Genomic DNA, 26,179 nt, shown 5'->3' with positions numbered 1-26,179 from the left:
CCATTTTGAGGCCCTAGCAGCCTGCTGTGTCCCCACTAGCCAAGTGACAGGAGCAGGGGGAAAAACGACCACCCCATGACACCCTACCTTGTGCCAACATCTCTGCAGGGGAAGGGAAGAGAGCTATCCACCAGCTCTATCAGTCTTCAGTGAGAGTACTCAGTGTTGCACAAGACACAGGAATCAGTCGCTCCTGCATGTCAGCTCTCCTCTCTGCCACTATAGTCTCTTAAAGGGAAATAACCCATTGCTACTGCTTTGAATTTTACCCTGATAATCCTCAGATCGCTTGCTCATGCCCTCAAAGAGCAAAACTGCGACTAAAAAGGCGCCCCCATAGCCTGCCCAGTGCTCCAGTGACATTCTGGATCAATTTAAAGTGCTTTTGGCAGACAGCGATCCCAACGATCTCCCCGCCTTCTCCGGCGACTCCACAAGCAAATGATACCACTATCATCCTTGCGGCTATAGAACAAAGCAGAACATCTTTACTGGTCTGCATAGATCACCTGGCTGAGCAGTGCAACCTCATCAGAGCAGACTTGGACAAATTCAGGAGCAGACTTTCTGAAACTGAGTCACAAATTTCCGCTACGGAGGACATCACTGCCCGCCATGATGACACCCTTCATACATTACAGCGCACTGTCCAATTCCTGGTGGCTAAATCTGACGACGCCTAAAATCACCTTCAGAGGAATAATGTAAGGGTCCTAGGTCTCCTGGAGGGGGCGGAGGGGGATCGCTCCGCTGAGTTTGTGGAAGCTTTCTTTAAGACACTTCTAAACTTAACAGAGGTCCCCCCAACATATGTGGTGGAAAGGGCTCACAGAGTCCCAACTGGCCGGGGCACTCCTAGGGCCCCACTGAGACCCTTCCTAGTGAGATTCCTCAATTATAGAGACCAGGATTGCATTCTCCACGAGGCCCGTAAACATCATACCCTACCCTTTGAGAACACGGTGGTGCATCTCTATTCTGACTTCAGACCTACAGAGACGTTGCAAAACTTTCACTGATATGGGAACATCATATGAAGTACTCCGTGCTCTACCCTAGTCGCCTACGGGTTCAACATGATGGTTCAGTAACTTTTTTGAATCCCCTGACGAGGCAAACACCTGGTTGCTATCTTTACGGTGACTATTAGGGCTGCTCTCCAAGTAATCCTGGCTGATGTGTTTTTTCTTTCTTCCAAGTTTTATTTGTTCCAGTTCTGAGGCGGTTTTGATTAACCCAACATATCACTTATGTATCACTGGTTAACATTCTTCTGGATTTTACGGTCAGGGTGGGGGAGGGGAATGGGGGAGCCCATCCTTCTTACATAAGCATCTGCAAGTATACAAACCTATTCCAACTTGGCCTCTGCTGGGCCATACCTTGACCTCCTCATGGAAACATTATCAATCCTGGGGTAGGGAAGAGGCACTAACCAATACATTTTCCATGGAAGTAACTGACCGGTATCTGCTGCGGAGCCTTGGAGCACCACAGACACGGACGCTATGTCTTCAGAAGATAGACTCTAGAATAGTTTTGTTCTACTCTTTTTTACACTTTTTCTTTTTTTCTTTTTCTACTGTTTCATTTTGCCCTTTTGTACGGTCATGCCTTACAGGACTTTTTTGGGGCAAGGTTTTGGGAAAAAGCTGCGTGTACTTTTTGTTCTGGTTTGATATACAGCAGCAGGGAGTTAAAGGGGTTCAGGAATTTGTCTATTTAGTTGGTGCAGCCTTCCACGTTAGACCTTCTGTTTTGCAAATGATATGGTGCATGCATGAACTGCATGATCTACTCTACTGCTTCCCTTTGATGCAGGTATGCTATGTAATATGTGTTAAGTTAACAAGTGGAAATGGCAGGGTCACTGATTAATGTGGTATCTTGGAATGTTCGAGGCTTAAACCACAAATTTCGTAGAGCTCTAATGTTCCAATATCTAAAGACGATCATACCGCATGTGGTGTTTCTGCAGGAGACGCATCTGGATGGGAGCAGGGTACTGGCTTTACGTAGAGCATGGATCCAGCGGGCGATACACGCAACATACTCTACTTATGCCAGGGGAGTATCAATCCTAATTAGTAGGGTGGTACCCTGTACCATACACCATGTCATCTCAGATCCGGGAGGCAGGTTCCTGATTGTCGTAGCCGACATTACTACATGTAAGATGGTCTTGGTCAATGTCTATATACCTCCTCCTTTTCAGGTTCAGGTCCTTTTACGATCTCCTTGGTAAATTAGCTCCTTAAATGCATCTCCCGCTTATTATAGCAGGGGATTTTAATGCCATTCTTTCTACCAGGATTTTAATGCCATTCTTTCTACCGCTCTAGACTCATCGAATATAACTAGGGTGGCATCTGCCGACCTTTCTGCCTGGGCGGCCACAGCCTCCCTGACAGAACTGTGGCTCTAGAAAAACCCCACCACCAGAAGTTATTCACATCTATCAAAGACACACAGATCCTCTTCGAGGATTGATTTGGCATTCGCCAATGCACCAATGCACCAATGGTACAATTAGTGGGTGGGGCTAATTACCTATCTGGGGGAATTTCAGACCACACACCACTATCGGTGCACATTGGCACTCCCTCAGCTCTGGAGGGGGGGGGGGGGGCATGGAGGTTGAACCCAGGTTGGTTTGAGGTGGAAGGGGTATCCTCCCAAGTAGCACCTCACTTCACTAACTACTGGACAGATAACTTAGGAACTGCTGACCCCACTACAGTATGGGATGCATTCAAGGCCTGTATGCGTAGACAGTACATCTCTGCCATTATGCAGGCACACAGGTCACATAATAGAAAATGAAATGGATATTTTATAGATAGGCAACTCCTATTCTCATATTGATTAGTGGTTCCAAATTAATAGTAACTACTGCAGTAGGGAACAGACACAAAAGATACGCTCAGCATCTTTCCAAATAACCGTTCTCCTTTATTATGACGCATTTGAAGGTTTTTATACACACGATTACATAGGTATCACATTAATATTACAATTGTACGTTTATGGTAACAAGGGGCGTTACATAGGCAGGCTAAATCTAATCAGGACTCGAAAGAATGCAAAACATGTACTGAAAACATTATTAGGGCCGTGTGCACAGTGAGGGAATAGTGCAATACATGTAAAATAGAATACAATTATATACAGAACCTACAAATTTCCATTACAAAAGGAACAGGAATTGCAGGAAAGGGAAAGGGTCTGTGAAGGTCTGATACAACATATGAACAATTGCTGGAGGCAAGACGCACGCTGGCACTTCATTTTACTGAATTAACACATATATCTAGGACCAAAAGTGCTGAATCCATTTTTGAGCAGGGGGATAAGAATGGCAAATTGCTAGCGATGTTGGTGGCAGAACAGAGGATACAAAGGAACTTTCCCTGTATTAAAAACGATCGGGGGGACATTCTCACAAATGAAATGTTATGGACACGTTTGTGGAGTACTACAAGGCTTTGTATGCTCCTATTCGGTCTATGATAGTCAGGAACTAGAGGCATTGTTGACATCCCTGAATGTTCCCGTGCTGTCTGAGACAGATAGGGATATTTTGGAGGCTGACATAACAGAAAAAGAGAATCAAGCGGCCATTAGGGCTCCCCCCCCCCCCTCACAAATCTCCTGGACCGGACGGCTTTTGTATTGAGTGGTATAGGCTGCATATGGAGGACTTAGTTCCCAGACTAAGAGCCCTGTTTTGCTATTGTCTTCAACATAAATGCCTTCCAGACTCATTATTAGAGGCACAGGTGATTCTACTCCCGAAACCAGGCAAGGGCCCTTTAACCTGCTCCTCATATAGACCCATAGCATTGTTAAACCAAGATCTAAAAGTTTTAGCAAAGGTTCTAGCTACAAAACTCTCCAAAGTTATTACTACCCTTGTAGATATAGATCAGACGGGTTTCATATCCCAAAAATCTACAGACACTAACTTGTGTTAGATTGTTTGCTCACTTGCAGATTGACCATGACAGGACAGGGACTAGGGTGCTGGTATCCCTCGACATGGCCAAAGCTTTAGATTCTGTGGACTGGAAGTATATGCTGGCAGTACTACGTCACCTGGGGTTTGGGGAAGTTTTTATTACCTGGATCTCACTGCTTTATAGTGAACCCAAAGCAGTCATAAAGATGGGCACCTTGGTCTCCTCCCAATTTCCAGTAGGCAGAGGCACACATCAGGGCTGCTCGTTGTCGCCATCCTTATTCGCTCTAGCCATAGAACCTTTGGCTATAGCCCTGAGGAAGTTGCCTGACGTAGGAGCACTAGAGGTAGGAGGTATTCGGGAATGCGTTGCACTTTACACAGATGATATGCTTCTCTTTCTGCAAGATGCAGGGTCGTCCCTGGAGGCAGTGTTCGAAATACTAGACAAATTTGCCACATTCTTGGGGCTGCGAGTTAACTGGGAGAAATCTAATGTTATGTCTATTGACGCGGATGCTCAGGCCTCAGCGACCAAACTAATACCCATTGCATGGGTGCTGGAGTTCAGGTACCTGGGCATGCCAGACTCGCCCAGGGTTGGTGACTTTCTGGCCCTGAACCTGCTCCCTTTGTTGGCCAGGGTCAAACTGCAACTTGATGCTTGGAGACATCTGCCACTGTCCCTGAATGGAAGTGTCAACCTACTTAAAATGAAAGTTCTCCCAGTTTTCTTGTACTTCCTACAGAACGCTCCAATCTGGATCCCATGTTCATTTTTTAAGAGGGTGAATACCCTATTTAGCTCCTTCTTATGGGCCACTGCACACCCCAAAATCGGTCTCCGTACTTTGCAGAACCCTGGGGTCAGAGTGGACTAGCATTACCGGATCTCTTCAAATACTTTACAGCGGGACAAATGGTGATAGCTCGACGCTGGCTGGCGAGGGATGATGGGGATTCAGCAACGGCACTAGAGGCAGCTCTTCTTGGTTCGTATGAGAGCCTATCTTACTTAGTATACAGGGGACCTCAAGCCTCCTCATCTTTGACTGCCTCAATGCGTGTCACAATACGCGCATGGGACAAGGCACAGATTTTGCCGAAAACTGAAGTTGGGAGCTGGTCTCAGGACACTCCTCTTTGGTTCAACCCCAGACTACCACACTTTGGTGCAATCCCCGATCCGGTTGGCATTAAACAACTGAAGCATATAGTGGGGGGAATAAAATTACTCACGTTTGACCAACTTAAAGATAAATACGATCTTCCTAATTGGTATCTATTTTGATACCTCCGGTTGAGACAGGCTTTCACTACCCAGTTTAGTTCTGACACACTAGAGCTAGGCGCATCTCGTTTGGAGAACATGCTAAGGGCTGAGGACTTGCTAAAACCACTATCAATAGTTTACAAAGAATTGTTTGTAGAAAGACCAAAAATGCTTAACAAATGTAGGGACAAGTGGAGTGCATTAGTTACAGATTTTGGGGGGGAGGATTGGGATGATATGTGGGTTCACCCATTCCAGACTTTGGTGTCGGCCAGAGACAGGCTCATTCAATTTAAACTATTACACAGGGTGTACTATATCCCTGCAAGGATAGCTGGAATATATGGCACAGGTACAGCAGTATGTTGGCATTGCACAGATAGTCATGCTGATTTTGACCACGTATTGTGGCACTGCCAGCCGATAAAGGAGTTCTGGAAAGGGGTAACACGCACTATACAGACATACAGACAGTGCTTTCGGTGCCGATTCCTACTACAGTTGCAATCTGTTTGCTCGGCCTGGTGGAGGAATTGACGCCCCAAAGGGCGCAAAGAACTATGATCTCTCTTTCTCTGTTTTATGCACGTAAAGCTATTTTATTGTGTTGGAAAAAACCTGAACTTCCACATTGTCTTACTGGAAAGGCATCATTAATAAAGCACTACCTTTTTATAAAGCAACATACTTAAGTAGGGGTTGTCCTAAAAAAATTGAGAAAGTATGGCAGTGTTGACTGGATGCCAAGGACACTTTGAATTGATGTACACAGTGTATTGTACTTTATGTGTTGTAAAACTGTTAATAAATAAAAATTTACAAAAAATAAATAAAAATAAGCCCTAGTGTGTCAACATGTGCTAGCTTCCATCATGGATAATCAATGGACGTGTTTCGGGGTGCAACCCCTTCCTCGCACCTCAAACTTGGCATTTAAAACTGTACAACAGTAAAGAAAAGCACATTGACATGACAAGCACGAAAGTAATAATAATAATAGTAACACACAACAAATACTTACTTTTTTGCAGCACTTTCCTGATCTTTCTATACTGATCTTGTTCCCTCAATTTCAGGTCTGACCAGCGTTTCCTCAATTGCTCCTTGGATCATTGCAAAGCCTAAATTCCTGTGCAGACTTCTGATAACTTTAGTCATGATCTTGGCCTTTCTCAAATTGGGGCACTGTACGGCCCATGGTTCCCATCATAGTCTGTCCTCTTTAAGATGTCCACCATCTCTTCAAAGGACATATTTGAGGCCTTATATTTCCTCTTGAATTGGGAACTGCCTTGCTCCGGGCTTTCGTCGTTGCTGCTCTCAGGACACACCCACTGTGTCTCCGCCATGTGCTCTCCCACTGCCCCGAAAGAGAAGAGGCAGGGAATACACTAGAAAGAAGGACAGGGGTGGAGTTTCACATATGCGCAGTGTATATAAAGCATAACACGCGGGTGACGTACGTATGATCTGTGAGTGGAGGATGGAGGATTGTGCAAACTAAGGTACAATTGGAACTTGGGGCATCAGTGGTTAGTGGCCTATACTGCTTATAGATTGAGGCCTATATTGGGACAAGATTAGGCGAGTTGAGCCTGACATTAGGGTTTGTCTTGTGTCTGGTAGATAAAATGGTTGATAAATTTACAGCCCCTGATTTCCTGACAAACTTTATAGACAAATACACTGAGCTGCCAAGTCTCTGGCAAGTACAATGCAGGGACTTTTCTAATAAGCTAAAGAGGAAGGCAGCGCTGGAGAAACTGTTGGAATTAGTGAAGCCTGTGTATCCCACAGCAAACATCATCTATTTGAAGGTCGAAATTGGTAGTCTGAGAAGCACATACAATAGGGAGCGCCAGAAGTCCAGGATTCCCTGAGATCTGGAGCATCAGCAGATGACGTATATGTCCCCAGGCTGTGGTACTACAACAGCCTGCATTTTTTGTCCGACCAGACGGAACCCAGGCCATCACTCTCAACACTTCCTTCAACATCAGCTGAGGCTCCTGAGGTCCAACCTGGGACTTCCACCCAGGAGGAAGATGTGGAGGAGCCCATCTTGACCCAGGTATAGCATTGTTGAACATATTTCTTGTCAAAAATTGAATGATGTTAACTAGATGTTATTGATCACAAATTTCTGATTTATCAGGTTTACATATCAATAGACAGTAGTGGCCAAAAATGATTGGGACAAGAATGAAAAATGCTGGGGTCAGAATGATAGTCTTTTCTATTTGTTAACATTCTATTTGCAACAGTCATGAGCTAAAAATTGTGCGTGATTGATGAACAAAAACCTAAAAATCTGTACCATTTTCATACACAGGAAAGTCTCAGCCAGGAGGAGGCTGTGGCAAGCAGCCTAACCGAATCCCAGGTTCCTCCCCTCTGCCCTCCAACCAAAAGGACCAGGAAGGCAAGGAACCTGGAGGAGGCCAGGGCTACTTTCCTAAGACATGTTACTGTGGCAATTAGCCACAGTAGCATGTGGATGGTGGATGCGTCACTTCCAGTAAATTAGAACACATGGAGGAGGCCCAACGCACTATATGCAAGGAGATAATTCTGCAGGCCCTAAACAATGGGATGAGGGGCAAACTCACACGTCAAACACACTTCTGTGAGTTGGACTATGCTCCTTCCCCAACTCCACCAACACCACAGCAGCATGGAAGGAAGTCTGGTAGGAAGTGTTGATGGCCTGGATTGGGTGTGGTTTGGCAAAAAACTCAGGTTGTTGTAAGACCACAGCCTCGGGACATATATGTCATCTGCTGCTGCTTCCGATCTCTCAGAGTCCTGGACCATATTGTGCTCCCTATTAAATGGACGCCTCAGGTTACCAATTATGACAGTCAAATAACTGATGTCTTCCCTGGGGTACAAAGACTTCACCAATTCCAACTGTTTCTCCATCGTTCGACTTCCTCTTTATTTTGTTATGACCTTGGGCTCTCTATTAACCACTTTGCGCCCGCTCTATAGCCAAAAGACGGCTACAGAGCGGACTCTAACTGCTGGGAGGGCGTCCCTGGACGTCCTCCTGTTTACTTCCCCAATGCGCGCCGCCGCACGTCGGGGAAGTTCTGTGTTGGTTCTGTGTCAGCCATTTAGCACTTGATTGGTCTGTCCAATGAGCGGTGATCTCATATGAAAACATATGAGATCATCTCTCATCGCCGGCTCCCCTCCTCACACAGAGACAGCGTGTGAGGAGGGAGAGCTTCCGTGCTGCAGCTGCAGCGTCAGTGACAGTGAGTGTACACACACAGTAAAACACACACAGTAAAACACACACACAGTGAAACACCCACACATGCCCACCTGTCCCCAGTGCCACCTATCAGTGCCATCTGTTCCCTGTGCCACCTATCAGTGCCATCTGTCGCCAGTGCTACCTATCAATGCCATCTGTCCCCAGTGCCACCTGTCCGTGCCATGTGTCCCCAGTGCCACCTATCAATGCCACCTGTCCCCAGTGCCATCTAACAGTGTCATCTGTCCCAAGTACCACCTGTCCCCAGTGCCACTTATCCGTGCCACCTGTCCCCAGTGCCACCTGTCCCTAGTGCCATGTTTCCCCAGTGCCACCTGTCCCTAGTGCCATGTGTCCCCAGTTCCACCTGTCAGTGTCACGTGTCATCAGTGCCACCTGTCAGTGTCACGTGTCATCAGTGCCACGTATTGGTGCCATCTGTCATCAGTGCCACGTATTAGTGCCATCTGCCATCAGTGCCACGTATTAGTGCCTTCTGCCATCAGTGGCACATCAATGTCACGTGTCATTGTCCTGGTGCTCCAGGGCCTTCAAAAGTGTAATAGGTAGTCAACAATTTAGATGTGTAATTTATACTCCTAGAAAACGTGACGGCGCTCCCTGCATGTTGGGCCTCTCTAAGCCCCTGTACACACGGTCGGAGATTCTGCCAACCAAATCCGTCGGATTTTGTCCGTCAGATTTAGTCTGATGGATTGTGTCCGAAACTGTTGCATACACACGGTCGGACTAAGTTGTCGAAAAATCCGATCTTTCAGAACGTGATGACGTAATTTTCGTTATGATGGGACTACATTCAGGCTAGTAGCCAATAGCTTTGATGTAGGAATTTGATCTGAGCATGCGTGGCACTTGGTCCGATCAAAATTCACTACACATGATCGGAGTATGTCCGATCGAACCAGTTGGTCGGGAAATATTTCCAATATGTTGGAAAATTGGGTCCGACGGATATTCCGACGGAATCAGTCCGATGCATACCACACACAGTCAGATTATCCAATGACACGGTCCGATAGGACACATTCTGACGGATTCTCCGACCGTGTGTACAAGGGCTAAGTGTCCAGGCTGTGAAAAAGAATGTATTTTGGGGCATTATTTGTGGTATACACAGGCCATGTGAGAGAAATAACCTATTACAATGACAATTTTGTGGGAAAAAAATAAAAAACAAAAAAATTTTCATTTTGCAAAGAATTGTGGGAAAGAAATTCATTTGGATACAGTGTTGCATGACTGAGTAATTGTCATTCAAAGTGTGAGAGCACTGAAAGCTGAAAATTGGTCTGGGCAGGAGGGGTGTTTAAGTGCCCAGTAGGCAAGTGGTTAAATAAAAAAAAATGTGTTCGACAAATACTTGGCTATGTTTTTTACTTCAAAAAGGACAGTTTGTGAGTAGGCAGGTACATTTCTAAAATACAATATCAAATTAGCAAGGGACACCAACATAGTTGTATGTTTGAGGTTAAAAAATACTAGATAATAATAGTGTTGTGGTAACTTGACACACAAAATGAAAAAAAAAATTATTCTGGAGATCACTATAAAAAAAAACACACAAAAAAAAATTATTCAGGAAATCACTAGAAATAATAAAAAATAAGTTTGTCAGAACTCTGTGAAAATCAGCAGCAAAGCAACTTCATTATTATACCATTATAAAGAAGAAGAGAATGTGCTGCATTGAGAGATTTCATAATTTGCCATGTCACGAATGTAATATCTCCATTACGAACGCTAGTTTTACAAGACTGATCGCTTCTGGCTCGTACTTGATTCCGAGCATGTGTGTTTGTACTTTTGTGTGACAGACTTGTGTACACATGATCTGAAAGTCTGACAACAAACATTTGTTGGTGCAAAAATTTGAGAACTTGATAGCCAGAATTTGTTGGCAGAAAGTCCGACAACAAATGTCCGATGGAGCATACACACGGTCGGACTTCCCGCTAACAAGCTCACATACAACATTTCCATCGGGAAAATCCCTGATTTATTTTCTATATTTTTCAAAACATTGTGACAAAAAAATGACAACTTTGAAAAACTAGCCATGCCTCTTACTAAATTCCTTGGACTGTCTATTTTCCGAAAAGGGGTCATTTGGGGGATATTTGTACTGTTCTGGCATTTTGGGGCCGCAAGGAATGAGATAGTAGGTCAGTACATCAGAATTTATCAATTTTCAAATATATACCATAGTTTTTAGACTCTATAACTTTCACACAAACCAATTCATATACACTTATTGTTTTTTTTTTTTTTACCATAGACATGTAGCAAAATACATTTTGTCCTAAATTTATGAAGAAATTTGATCTTATTGGATATGTTTAATAACATAAAGTAGAAAATAACCTTTTTATTTTAAAACTTTTTGACCATTTTGGATTAATAAAAAATAAAAATAAATAAAAGACCCAATGGTGATCAAATGCAACCAAATGAAAGCTCTAATTGGGTGAAAAAAAATGATATATATTTAATCGACATATAGTGTTGCATGACCGCTGAAATGCTAATTAAATTGGCGCAATACTGAATAGCAACAAATGCTCTGGTCATGAAGAGGGCAAAACTTTCCGGAGGTCAAGTGATTAAGGGACTGACTTCCTCGGTTGGCATGCAGTTTTCCAAAGTGGCTAGTGCAGAGACAGGTTCCCTATCTGTTAGAGAGAGTGCTTAACATCAGGGAAAGGTTCTGGAGGAGTAGGGACAGTGCAGGGATTACGCCTACTCACTGCTCGCAGAAGTCTCCCTCTTGGCTGTAGACTAGCCAGACGCATTCTCGCTCTTCTCTGCAGCTGTTGCTCGCATCATCCAAAACGATCAAAGACCTTTCTTACCAGTTCTCTATAAGTGAAACCGAACAGCTGTTTGTGTGCCTAATAGGCCCTGCTACTGTCTGCTGGAACTTTACATTTATATACTTTTGCACTACTCTTGGTCCCTGCGTGATTTTTTCCCCCCACTGATACACCACGCTGCGTCATGCTCGCATATGTGCTTAGGGATAGTTTCCATGCAAATGGCCCTGGGAGGTAGGGTGTTATGCCTTGCACATGTATCAAGGGTAGAGACTGTGCTACCCCCAGTTAACTCTTTCCCGTTAAGATTGGATTTTCAGGGAAGCAGCACTGTGAGAGGAGGAGCCAGCAGCGAAAATATAAACCACAATTCTAGGGTGAGAAATTAAAAAATATATTGTATACTGGTGATTTGTTTTTTATTATTGTGATTGATGTAGTAAGATTAAAGTATAGATAAAGGCAAAACATTTTTGGACAGTGTAGAGGAACACCTATTAGGTTTTTATTCCTGCCTGTGTCCCCTGTTAAGCCGCGTACACACGGGCGGACTGTCTGTCCAACTTAGTCCGCCGAAACACATTTCAGCGGACAGTCCGCTCGTGTGTGGGCTTCAGCGGACTTTTTCAGCGTGCAGTCTGGCGGACTAAGTATTTCGGAAATTCCGTAATATTGTCCGTCCAACTTTGGTTTCAGCGGACAGTCCGCTCGTGAGTAGGCTAGTTGGACGGACTAAGTATGGCGCATGCTCAGAAAGGATTTACACGGCGGAAGGTTGCATTGCTGTGTATTGGACGTCCTATTTCTAGTCCCGTCGTACGTGCTGTACACGTCATCGCGCAAGCTTTCAACCGACTGTTTGTTCATCGTGTGTGGTCAAGTCCGTTCATTCGAAAGTAGGACGGACTGTCCGTCGGATTGTCTGACGGACTTAGTTGGCCAGACAGTCCGCCCGTGTGTACGCGGTTTTAGAGAGATTCATCCTCTCTTTTTGTCCTTATTACCATAATTATAGCTCCCAATTGTCCCACATTTTGAGGGACTATTCCTTATGCCCTGTACACACAACCGGACTTTCCAGCAGACTAGGTCGGACGGACTTCCTGACGGAATTCCGGCGGAGTTCCGACGGACTTTCCGAACAAACGGACTTGCCCTCACATGACCGGACTTTCCGGCAGACTAGGTCCGCCGGTCTTTCCGATGGAGTTCCAGCGGACTTCCAAATGAATGGACTTGCCCACACATGGACTAAAGTCCGTTCATTTTGAATGTGATGAGTTACGATGGGACTAGAAAAGGATGTCAATCTCGCCGCTTTTATCGGTGAGATTGATGCCTTGAGAGCCCTGTCGTCTGGTATGGATTTTAAGGGGAACCCCCTATGCCGAAAAAATGGTGTGGGGTCCCCCCAAGGTCCATACCAGACCCTTATCTGAGCACACAGCCTGCCTGGTCAGGAAAGGGGCTGGGGACAAGCGAGCACCCCCCTCCTGAACCGTACCAGGCTGCATGCCCTCAACATGGGGGGGTGGGTTCTTTGGGGAAGGGGAGCACTCGGCCACCCCACCCCAAAGAACCTTGTCCCCATGTTGATGAGGACAAAGGCCTCTTCCCGACAACCATGGTCTTTGGTTGTCAGAGGTCTGCAGGCGGGGGGGCTTATCAGAATCCGGGAGCCCCCTTTAATAAAGGGGCCCCCAGATCTCAGCCCCCATCCTATGTGAATAAGTATGGGGTACATCGTACCCCTACCCATTCACCTGGGGGAAAAAGTGTCACTAAAAAAAACACACTAGACAGGGTTTTAAAGTAATTTATTAGGCAGCTCCGGGGGTCTTCTTCGGGGGTCTCCTCCAACTTCTCTGCGCTTTCCGGTTATTGTCCTGCTCGCCAGCCTCTTCTCCCACTCTCCAATTCTTCTACCGGGCTCCTTCCTTCTTCTGTTCTTCCGATGTTGACACAACGCTCTCTCCCACTGTAATTCTGTGGACACAGTGCACAATGACTTATATAGGCATGGGGCGGGGTCCCCGGATGATGTCACCCAGTGACCCCGCCCCTTATGGCGTCACAGTCCCTGGATGCCCCCAGGGGGCGGCAAACTAACACCACCTAGTGAAACAAGAAAAGCCGCTCCAGGTGAGTGAGTCTCTGGTTAATCCCCACACAGGTGCTATCCCAGTTTGCATGCTGTGTAACATAAGGAAATTATTATGGATGGCTGCACTTTAAAAATCCTTTTACTGAAGCTTCATATGACAAGTGGTTGACAGATGGAGCAGGGGACAAAGAGGGAGATGCGTTTTGCGCAAATGTTAGCGCTTAAACATTACCACCCAGTGCTCTGCACCCCAAGCCCACCGTTCTTTTTAAGCCAAATAGAGCCTTGGGCTCTAATTATGTGCTTCAAAAAAAAAGCATTGAAACCCATGCGTCCAGCACCCTGAATGTAGATTAGGGGCTGGACGCATGGATTAGGGGGACGGCACCCATGCAACCGTATAGACTGGGATCCCAAAGGGTTTCCCTTAATTTGCATGAATTATCTCTCACTGCCTGTTTGGCTATGGGACAGGAATTGAAAGTAAAACAGATGGCAAAACGAAATCTGAAAGGGGTTATAACCCTCCCTTACACTATCCAAAATGAAAAAAAAACAACTGAAAATTGTATCATACTTACCGTAATTTTCTTTTCCTGATGCCTATCCATGACAACATACATGTGATAGTAGCCTCACCTACTTCTGCCCACAGGACCAGTACATAGGTATAAAAAGTTAACACCCACACAACAGCCCATTCACTGTACATCACTAAGAATGAACTGGGTGGGTTCAGTATGCTGCCATGGATAGACATCAGGAAAATAAAATTACGGTAAGCAGGATACAATTTTATGTTTTCCTGGTGCCTCCATGGCAGCATACATGTGAAAGATCAATAACTAGCTACCAAGGTGGGAAGCTTCAGCAAATCCTATCATAACAAAATAACTAAGCTACTGGCCTTGCATTTCAAGAGGGAAAAGAGAATGGGCTGTTGTGTGGGTGTTAACTTTTTATAGCTATGCACTGGTCCTGTGGGTGGGAGAAGGCGGGGCTACTATCAGCATATCATGTATGCTGCCATATAGGCACCAGGAAAAATGTTTTGCATATAGTTCTAGTTTACAAGTGCTGAGGGTTTAAAGTGGTTCTAAAGGCAGGCTTTTTTTTATCTTAATGCATTAGGATAAAAAACATTCTGTGTGCAGCAGCCCCCCTCATGCTTGCCTTTCGATCCAGCGATGTCCACGAGTGCCTTTGCCGTCCAGGGACTCACCCTCCTGATTGTCTGAGATACAGCAGCGGTGCCTTTGGCTCCTGCTGATGTCAATCAAAATCAGTTAGCCAATGAGGAGAGATAGGGGGGCTGGGCTGGGCTGCAGCTACATGTCTGAATGGACACACGGAGCTGTGTCTCGGCTGGGGTGCCCCCATAGCAAGCTGCTTGCTATGGGGGCACTGAACAGGAGGGAGGAGCCAGGAGCACAGAAGAGGGACCCGAGAAGCAGAGGATCCGGACTGCTCTGTGCAAATTCACTGCAACAGAGCAGGTAAGACCCCTTTCACATTCTGGCACTTTTCAGGCATTTCAGAGTGCTTTCACACTGGGGCGGTGCGCTTGCAGGATGGGAAAAAAAGTCCTGCAAGCAGCAACTTTGGGGCGGTTTGGGAGCGTATGTGAGTGAGTGTATATACAGCTGCCAAAACGTCCTGCCCATTGAAATGAATGAGCAGCGCTGCCGAAGCGCTTGCAATGCGCTTTGCCAGTGTCTCAACATGGGTGCTTTCTTCGGGGTTAAAAGCACCCTGCTAGAGGCCGAAAAGCGAAGCTAAAACAATGGCAAAGCACCACTAAAACTAGCACCGCATTAACACTAACGCACCCCCGCCACAGTGTAAAAGTAGTCTTATGCCGGCCATACACTGTTCGAATTTCGAAAGAATTTTCTTTCGAAAATCGCATCTAAGAATTTTCGTATGAATTTTGCACCAGTGGGCTGCAGCAACAGACGATTTTTGTGCGGAAATAACATTTGAGGAATCGGACATGTTGGAAACATTTTGAAAAACAAACGATTTTCTAATCAATGATGGGAGAATCGTGCGAGAAATGTAATAAGAAAAGAAAATTTACGGAGATAAAAGAAAATTTACGGAGAGAAAAGAAGATTCCCGGCCAAGAAAATTCTTTTCTGTAACAACATGAGGTGAAATTGAAGGCTTGGTCGGCCGAATTTCGAAAATCTATGGTGGCATCAGCGGATCACAAAAAAAAAAAGGAATTTTCTGATTTTGAAAAGAAAATTTGTTCGAAATTTGACCGTGTATGGCCTGCATTAGTATAACTTGTTTATTATTTAGATAAAACAAAAAACGAGACTTTAGTATTATTTTAACAATACCTTTTTTAAATTGATTTACCACATATTACAGTATTTATAGAACACGTGGTACAATGCAATAACGAATTTGATTTAAACATGAACAAATACTGATTAGCACGTCTTTATTCATTTTTTTTTTATGTCTGAAATAAATTCAGATTCTTCGACCTACAGCTGTTTATAGAGGTGTGGATAAATGCAGAACACTCGTTTTGCCAGCAGAGGGAGCTAACTCACAATATATATTCTTTACCAGGGGACGGCTTTCGGCCAGAGCGTTATCCAATCAGAAAGCGCTTTACAGCTCTAACGCGAGCGTGGTATGTGAGTGCTGAGTGGGAGCCGGAGGATAAGAGGCGGGGCAGAGGAGGGGCAGAGGAAGGTCTGTAGCCTGTCACTCACTCTATACCGAACTCCTAAAGCTTTCGCTGTCTATGGCTGCTTCGTTGTGTGTGCCGAGCTCCGTGCGGCTCACACTTTATAAAGCAATGAGGTGAGCTTCCTCTATACGTGTAATGTCATATATCGGGCTGTCTGGGATAATGCGGAAGGTACTGTTGGGGAATGCTGTAGTATCATCACATTGGATAGCACTGTTTCCGGTCATCAGAGTACTGAGATCTACTCTCATTACATGTATGTTATCCTGTGTAAGGACGTGTGACCTTCCCCAGCCTGGATCAGGTGGGTGACCTTTGATAGTCATTGTGTGAGTGACAGGTCACACTTCATACAGAGGGCTGGGAGATTACTGTGCACAGAGCTGGTGAGCCAATTAGAGCAATTCTCTGTCAATTACCCTCTCATTCATTGTTCTCATGGATTGTATAATGCAGGATCAAATTAAAGCTAACAAGCCTGCTGGGGGGGGGGGAGAGTGAAAGCGGACCATTACCTCCTTTTATAACATGGGTTGGACCCCCTTTTTCCTTCAGAACTGCCTTAGTTCTAATGCCATGTACACACGATCGGACTTTCCACCAACAAAAACGTGGATTTTTTGTTCAAAGGTTGTTGGCTCAAATTTGTCTTGCATACACATGATCACACAAATGTTGGCCAACGATTATTCTTATTATACGGGATTTATATAGCGACAACAGTTTGCGCGGCGCCTTACAACATCAGGCAAGACGCTACAATTACAATACAGGAGGGATCAGAGCTCGTTAGAATTCACAATCTAGAAGGGAGGGTCAAGTGGAACAAAGGGTATTAGCTGTGGGGAATGATCAGATGGACAAATTGAAAATACAGCTGTTAGGTGTGGGTAGGAGAGGCTTCTCTGAAGAGAAGGGTTTTCAGGGATTGTCTAAAATCTAATAGAGTAGGAGATAAGCATACACATTGGGGTAAGGAGTTCAATAGGCTTGGAGAGGCACTCGAAAAGTCCTGGAGGCGAGCATGGGAGGAGGTGATGACAGAGCAGGAGGTCTTGGGAAGAACGAAGAGAACAAATAGGTTGGTATTTAGAGACTAGGCTAGTGATGTAGCTGGGGGCAGAGTTGTGGATGGCTTTGTAGGTAGTCGTTAATATTTTTAATTTCATTTTTTGGGTGAGCAGAAGCCAGTGGACGGATTGACGGAGAGGAGTAGCAGACCCAGAGCAATTAGTAAGGTGGATGAGTCTGGCAGCAGCATTCATGATGGATTGGGGGGTAGAGTATGTAGGGGTAAGCCAATGAGGAGGGAGTAATCAAGGCGAGAGATGACCAGGGAGTGAATTAAGAGCTTTGTGGTGTCATTAGTTAGAGGAGTATTTTGGAGATGTTGCGCAGGTTGAGGCAGCAAGATTTGGACAGTGATTGAATGTGGGGCTTAAAGGAGAGTTCAGAGTCCAGGTCTACACCTAGAACCTTGGTGTGCAGGGATGAGCTGATAGTTGTGCCATCGATTTTGACAGAGAGATCGGGGGAAGGGGCACGTGGTGGAAAAATAAGTTTGGTTTAGGATAAATTAAGTTTGAGGAAGTGGTGTAGAAGAAAAGTAACAGCGCTCTCTGCAGGGACAACTCAATCCACACACCAGGTCCACTCACAGGTGCCAAGGCTCAATGTGTCCCAACACACTCCAATGCAATAGTAGTAAGAAGAGCCGACAACACTGTAATCCTTGAAGTGTCGTTTATTGGTACATCAGAGTGACAGTAAAACAATAAAGCTGACGCGTTTTGGCAAAAGCCTTAGTCGACTAAGGCTTTTGCCGAAACGCATCAGTTTTATTTTACTGTCACTCTGATGTACCAATAAACGACACTTCAAGGATTACAGTGTTGCCGGATCTTCTTACTACCATTGAGGAAGTGGTGTGACATCCAAACTGATATCTGATAGTAAATTAGTGATACACGAGGAGAATGATGGAGTGAGTTGAGGGGTAGAGAAATAGATTTGAGTGTCATCAGCATAGAGATGGTATTGGAAGCCGTGGGAGTCTTTCAGCTAACCCACGGTGGAAGTGTAGATAGAAAAAAGGAGGGGTCCAAGAACAGAACCTTGGGGGACTCCAACAGAGAAAGGAAGAGGAGATGAAGAAGTAGAATTTATAAGTAACGCTAAAAGTGCGGTTGGATAAGTAGGTAGAGCACCAGCGAAGAGTACAGTCGCGGAGGCCAAAGGCATGGAATTTTTTGAGATGGAGAGGGTGGTCAACCATATCAAAGGCAGCAGAGAGGTCCAGGAGTAGGATTACAGAATAGTGTCCCTTAGTTTTGGCCTTTAGTAGATCGTTTAGTTTTAGGAGAGCAGTTTCTGTGGAGTGCTGAGGGTGAAATCCAGACTGAAGGGGATCAAGAAGGCTATTATCGCAAGGTGGCCGCTCAGTCGGTTGTAGACTAGACGCTCAAGGAGTTTGGCTAAAAAGGGGAGCAAGGAGATGGGGCGTAGATTGTTAAGATTGGATGGGTCCAGAGAGGGCTTTTTAAGTATGGGGCTGACAAGTGCATGTTTTAGAGAGTTAGGGAAAATGCCAGAAGAGAGGGAGAGATTGAAGATGTGGGTTAGAGAGTGTAGAATAGAGCCAGAGGGTGAACTTGGCATTTGCGAGGGAACAGGATCCAGAGGGCAAGTGGTAAGATGGACGCTGGCAAGTAATTTAGCAACCTCGTCAATAGTGATGGGGTTGAAAGAGGGAAGCAATGATTGTACCTGTGAGCATGAGGTGTAAGGTGTGGAGGGTATCTGAACAGTAGATCTCCTTGCAAATTGTATCAATCTTCTGTTTGAAGTGATTGGCAATCTCCTGAGCAGCGAGTGAGTTAGGGGGTGGAGGCAGTGGAGGACAAAGTAGAAAGTTGAAGGTAGAGAAGAGTTGATGGGGACGGGATGAAGTTTTTAATGAGAGTGATGAAATAGGTCTGCTTGGCAGTGAGGAGGCTGGAATTGTATTTTTTGAGGGCAGATTTATACTGGCTGAAATCTGTCTTGGATTTTGTCTTACACAACAGGCGCTCAAGAGCGCAGCTGTGTTTTTTCAGACTTCTAGTATCACCTGTTTGCCAGGGTTGAAGGGGACGTGACCTGATTCTGTGTGTAGTGAGGGGGGCCAGTGTGCCGAGTGAGGCTAGAAGTGAAGTGTTGTAGACAGAAGTGGCTAGGTCGGTACAGAGGTGGTCGGTCATAGAGGTGGTCACTCGCAGAGTAGAACATAGTGACATACTACATGGTTTTTCAGCTCTTTAGCGCCACCCTTTGGGCTCCTTCTGTTAATTACATGTTCGTAGAAGTTTGAGTGTTGATTTGCGCTTTTTTTATTATTATTTTGCAATTATTATTATTCTTGATATCGTTTAAAAAAAAAAGCCTTTGAAAATTTGTTTGCAATAACTCCATCAGTATCACCACAAAGCAGGTTCATTATTATCCCATTAAAGACGAAGAGAATTGTGCGCTGCATTTGGAGATTTCCTAACTTGCCACGTCACAAATGTTAATTCTCCATTAAAAAACGTTAGTTTACAAGACCGGCCGCTTCTGCTTCTTGGCATATGTGAACTTTTGTGTGACAAACTTGTGTACACACGATCGGACTGACAACAACGTTTTGTTGGCGGAAAATTTGAGAACCTGCTAGCAAACATTTGTGGTCGGAAAGTCCAACAGCAAATGTCCGATGCAGCATACACACGGTCAGACATTCCGACAACAAGCTCACATCGAACATTTCCCATCGGAAAATCCGACCATGTGCCATAGATTCAACAAGGTGTTGGAAACATTCCTCATAGATTTTGCTCCATGTTGACATAACATCAGGCAGAAGATTTGTCGACTGCACATCCATGATGCAAATCTTTTATTCCACCACATCCCAAAGGTTTTTATTGGATTGAGATCTGGTGAATGTGGAGTACAGTGAACTCATTGTCATGTTCAAGAAACCAGTGATGAGATGATTTGAGCTTTGACATGATGCGTTATCCTGCTGGAAGTAACCATCAGAAGATGAGTACACTGTAGTCATAAACGAATGGACATGGTCAGTAAGGATGGGCACAGATCGGGAAATGTCTCACTGTCTGTGATTAGCGCTGTGGAGTAGCAGCTTCCTGGCAGGTGTGGGGCATGGCACGTGGAGCTGCAAACACGCCTGAGCTCATCCTTAATGGTTAGCAGCAATACCCAGGTGGGCCATGGAATTTAAATGATGCTCAATTGGTACTAAGGGGCCCAAAGTGTGCCAAGAAAATATCCCCCACACAATTGCACTTCCACCACCAGCCTGAACCATTGATGCAAGGCAGGATGGATTCATCCTTTCATGGTGTTTACGCCAAATTCTGACCCTACCATCTGAATTGTTGCAGCTGAAATTGAGACTCAGTCCAGGCAATGTTTTTTCCAATCTTCTATTGTCCAATTTTGGTAAGCCTGTGCGAATTGTAGCCACGGTTTCCTGTTCTTAGCTGACAGGAGTGGCACCCGGTGTGGTCTTCTGCTGCTGTATCCCATCTACTTTAAGGTTTGATGTGTTGTGTGTTCAGAGATGGTATTCTGCACACCTTGGTTGTAACGAGTACTTATTTGGGTTACTGTTGCCTTTCTGTCATCTTAAACCAGTCTGCCCATTCTCCTCTGACATCAACAAGGCTTTTTTTTTTTTTTTCTCCACACAACTGCCACTTACTGGATATTTTCTTTTTTTTTGTACCATTCTCTGTAAACCCCAGATATGGTTGTGTGTGTGTGATAATCGCAGCAGATCAACAGTTTTTTGACTGTGCACCAGCAACCATGTCACATTCAAAGTAACTTACGTCTCCTTTCTTCCCCATTCTGATGCTCGGTTTGAACTTCATCAAATCTTGTTCACCACGTCTGGATCCCTAAATGCATTTAGTTGCTGCCATGTGATTGGCTGATTAGCAATTTGTATTACCAAGCGATTGAACATGTTTACCCATAATAAAGTGGCCTGTGTGTGTGTGTGTGTGTGTGTGTGTGTGTGTGTGTGTGTATAATATAAAAAAAATTATATATGGAAATGTTTAAGTTCTGTATATAATTGTATTCTATTTTGTATGTATTGCACACTGCCCTCACTGTGCACACTTCTACTTTGGTTTCATTTTGACAATATGACATTCTCCCAATCCTCGTCTGGATCATCCAAATGCTCTCTAGTAAACCTCAGATGGGCCCGGACATGTACTGGCTTAAGCAGGGGGACACATCTGGCACAGCAGGATCTGAGTCCCTGACAGTGTAGTGTGTAATGCCGCGTACACACGATCGAATTGTATGGCGTACCTAGTCCGACATACAATCCAGCGGATAATCTGGCGGACTTTCTACCGAACGGACTTGGCCACACACGGACACACAGAGTCCGACGTACAGCACGTGCGACGGGACTAGAAAAAGGAAGTTCAATAGCCAGTAGCCAATGGCTTTCTTTTTCGTACTTGCTTCTGAGCATGCGTCATTCTTAGTCCGCCGTACTAGCATACTGACGAACGTATTGTCCGCTGAAACCCAAGTCCGACGGGAAGATTGGAGTGTAAAAATACCTTCTTAGTCCGCCGGACTTCACGCTGAAAAAGTCAGCTGAAGCCCACACACAATCGAATTGTCCGCTGAAATGCGTTTCGGCGGACTAAGTACGCCGGACAATCTGATCGTGTGTACACGGCATTACTGATGGTAGCCTTTGTTTCATTGGTCCCAGCTCTCTGCAGGTCATTCACTAGGTCCCCCCTGTGTGGTTCTGGGATTTTTTCTCAGCGTTCTTGTGATGATTTTGACCCCATGGGGTGAGATCTTGTGTGGAGCCTCAGATGGAGGGAGATTATCAGTGGTTTTGTATGTCTTCCATTTTCTAATTATTGCTGCCACAGTTGATTTATTCACACCAAGCTGCTTGCCTATTGCAGATTTAGTCTTCCCAGCCTGATGCAGGTCTACAATTTTGTTTCTGGTGTCCTTTGACAGCTCTTTGGTCTTCACCATAGTGGAGTTTGGAGTGTGACTGTTTGAGGTTGTGGACAGTTGTCTTTTATACTGATAACAAGTTCAAACAGGTGCCATTAATACAGGTAATGAGTGGAGGACAGAGGAGCCTCTTAAAGAAGAAGATGCAGGTTTGTGAGAGCCAGAAATCTTGTTTTGTAGGTGACCAAATAATTATTTACTACCATAATTTGCAAATAAATTATTATTTTCTTCAAAAATCACACAATGTTATTGTCTGGATTTGTTTGCACATTTTGTCTCTCATAGTTGAGGTATACTTATGATGACAATTGCAGGCCTCTCATCTTTTTAAAGCGGAGGTCCACCCTAAAGTGGACTTTCCGCTCATTGGAATCCTCCTCCCCTCCAGAGCCACAATTGGCACCTTTCAGGGGGGAGGGGGTGCAGGTACCTGTACAGTACAGGTATCTGCACCCACTTCCTGGATAGCTCTCTGCGGAAAGGGGCGTAGATTACTCCCCTTTCCGAAAGTCCCCCGCTGCCTGCTGGGAAACGCACAGATCCCAGAGGCAGCAGGTCCATCCTCATTGCGCAGCGCGACTCGCGCATGCGCAGTAGGGAACTGGGAAATGAAGCCGAAAGGCTCCACTTCCTGATTCCCATACCCAAGATGGCGGCGGCAGCACCCGAGAGACGATCGTGAAGTGTCACTATTTTAAGCCCGGGTTCACACCGCTGCGATGCGGGAACGCAGCGAATCCGCGGCGTTTTCCCGCATCGCATTACTCCCGCCGGCAGTTCACACTGCCCTATGCGGACGGCTGGGAGTGTCAATGATATGTTAATGACACCCCCAGATCCGTCCGCATATCGCAGTGCGATCTGCCGACTCGCACAGGAATCGGATCGCATGGTGTGAACCCCCATGCGATCCGATTCTGTTGCAGACCAAAAAAAGGGTCCCGTGCGAGTTTGCTGCGGGAGCGATGCGAATTCAGCCATACTATCTGTATGGCTGTACTCGCATCGCTGCGGAGATCGGATGTGATTTGCGGTGCGAATCACATCCGGATCTCCCCCCGCAGCAGTGTGAACCCAGCCTAAAAGTCAGCAGCTGCAGTATTTGTAGCTGCTGGCTTTAAAAAAAAAAAAAAAAAAAAAACGCGCACTCCCGGCGGACTCCCGCTTTAAGTGGGAGAACTTGCACAATTGGTGGCTTACTAAATACTTTTTTGCCCCACTGTATATATACATGTCTCCTAACAATCCACAAGTCACCTGGCTTTAGTTTTAGGTCTTTCCAAACTTTTAGGATCTGGAATTGGGGAGAAAAGACATAAATGAGTTTGTCAAAACCTTAAGATCAGCAACATTCTCTGTGGGATACAAATGAAGGACTTCAGCTGCTGAGACAAACTGTAAGAAAGTAAGCACTCCCAAACAAAATCTCATAGGGAGAGAATCCAACATTCCCCTTAGGCCTCTTTCACACTGACGTCCCGTTCAGGCCCGCCTGTCAGTTTTTCAGGCGGACCTGAACGGGTGCTCCATAGAGCTCTATGGAGCGTCGGATGTCAGCAGGGACATGTCCGCTGACATCCGACCCGCTCCGATCCGAAAAAGTGTAACGGAGGAAAAAGCTATTGGAAAAAGCTAACTATGAAACTATGAAGTCCTAGTGTGAACCGACCCTTACTCTACTTTTTCCGCTACGTTGTAGACAGTAGTAGGTGTAAAAAAATAAAACTTCTAGTAAGGGATCTCCCATAAAAATGATTTCCTCTGTTATGCTTTGTAGATTTTGCACTCTCTGCTTACAATATAACGCTTTTTACTGTGGCCTTTGCAGTAGTATTTGCCACTGGACATCCAGAAAACATGTTTATACAAAGTGCATACTCATAAGATCCTGACTTCGGCATCTGGGTATATATATGTTTTTGTAATCTCTGGAAAGAATGTTCAGATTTTGGTAACAGGTAAAAGAAGAAGTGGTGTGTTATTAAAAAAACTGTGGAGAACCCTGGTTCTATCCCACTCTCATTTACTAAAGCAGCCATAACTGCTTGTGACGGTCCATGTGTCAAGCTGGAGGGAAAAGAGTGGCTGGCAGACATAAATGATCACCTTTTCCAAAGTCTTGTTTCATAAGAAGTTTCCCCCTGTGGACCTATTGTTCTTCTCGTTCTGGGGTCTAAGTTGAATAATCCCAGCTATACTGGGCCAGAACTAGGGTGGAATCTGAGTTGCACAGACCCATCAAATGTCCAGGGCTGTAAATGCAGCATCCTTATTCACCTGGTCTGCTTCCATGTGTGAGTTTTAATGTTAGTATGGCCATCTCAGCAAGAACCTGGAAGGCTGAAAACAGCAAATCAAATTAACTTATGTAAAAACAAACTTCTGGCCCTTCAAATGGAACCAAAAGCACTCTCTGCAGTAGGGATCAGTTATGTGGAAAGAGACGGAGTGTATCCTTTGTGTCTGTTCTCTACTGCGGTAATTTATTATTAATTTGGAACCACTAATCAATATGATAGGAGTTGTGTGTGTGTGTGTGTGTGTGTGTGTGTGTATATGTATGTGTAATAAATATAGATATATATCTATCAGTGCTCGACAAAACCCGGGCACCAGGTCGCATTTGCGACTAGAACCAGCGACCTGGGGCAGCATAGCTGGGGGTATCCTGTCTCCGTGGACCCCCCCGGCGCGATCGCGTCGGGCCGCGCCGCAGGCGGCCGGTAATTGAGCCCTCGGCTTTGAGGCCTTCTGTGATCCTATGGTTCCTTCTGGAATCTGGCGCCCTCTTGTGGCGGTCGTTGGAATTACAACCAACAATGCTAATGGGATTGCCTGCCCTGCCTGCCAGTCTTTCTCCTTCCCTTATCCCTATTTTTTATTATTATTCTAACACTCTAGAGAGTAAAATGGTGGTCGTTGCAATACTGTCTGTCACACCGTATTTGCACAGCGGACTTACAAGCGCACTTTTTTTGGGGAAAAAAATGTATTTAATAAAAAAAAAAACTAAGACGAGAGTAAAGTTAGCCCAATTATTTTATTTTTTTTATTGTGAAAGATAATGTTACGGCGAGTAAATCGATACCCAACATATCACGCTTCAAAATTACCCTTTAAAATCTCCATAGGCGACGTTTAAAAAATTCTATAGGTTGCACGTTTTGAGTTACAGAGGAGGTCTGGGGCTAGAATTATTGCTCTTACTCTACCGATCGCAGCGATACCTCACATGTGTGGTTTGAACACGCTTTCATATATGCGTTCGCTTCTGCACGCAAGCTTGGCGAGACAGGGCGCATTTAAAATTATTATTTTTTTCTTATTTGAACTTTTATTTTTATTTTTTTTCGCTGTTCTTTAAAAAAAAAAAAAAATGTGTGTCACTTTTATTCCTATTACAAGGAATGTAAAAATCCCTTGTAATAGAAAAAAGCATGACAGGTCCTCTTATATATGAGATCTGGGGTCAGAGAGACCTCACATCTCATATTTACACTAAAATGCAATTTAAAAAAAAATTGTCATTTGAGAAAAATAAAACAAATAAAATGTCCCTCTAAGAGCTATGGGCAATGACTTGGAGACAGGTGGGGGGGGGCTGGGGGCTACCTTCCCCTCACTCATCTCCATGTCAGGCCAGGGACAGGTCCAGATCGCCGTCACGGACCTGGCTCCTAACTTTTTTAGCTGGCTCCTAGATTCCAAGCAAATTTGTCAACCCCTGAGATTATATATATATATATATATATATATATATATATATATATATATATATATATATATATATATATATATATATATATATATATATATATATATATATATATATATATATATTGCCTTGCGAAAGTATTCGGCCCCCTTGAACTTTTCAACCTTTTGCCACATTTCAGGCTTCAAACATGAGGCTCGGTTCACACAGGGGGCGACACGACTTGCCACGACCTGACTAGTCGCCCCCGTTCTGTACTACGGAACCGTTCTAAG

The 26,179-nt window shown here is 44.9% G+C and overlaps 1 protein-coding gene across 1 annotated transcript in view; it reads left to right on the top strand.

The window, feature by feature from the left end:
- Positions 1-16,101: 16,101 nt before the first annotated feature.
- Positions 16,102-26,179, top strand: part of ECI2 (enoyl-CoA delta isomerase 2) — a 66,573-nt gene continuing 56,495 nt past the window's right edge. The window contains exon 1 of the mRNA XM_077492129.1: positions 16,102-16,251. Coding sequence (XP_077348255.1) covers positions 16,193-16,251 — 59 coding nt within the window. The 5' untranslated portion in view covers positions 16,102-16,192. The remainder of the gene's footprint in view (positions 16,252-26,179) is intronic.

This window comes from Lithobates pipiens, unplaced genomic scaffold (assembly GCF_037356315.1).
Source record: "Lithobates pipiens isolate NorthernLeopardFrog02 unplaced genomic scaffold, aLitPip1_a1.2 Scaffold_19, whole genome shotgun sequence".
NCBI classification, from domain to species: domain Eukaryota; kingdom Metazoa; phylum Chordata; class Amphibia; order Anura; family Ranidae; genus Lithobates; species Lithobates pipiens.
Note: the sequence above shows the minus strand (reverse complement) of the source record. Positions and strands in the feature narration are given on the sequence as shown.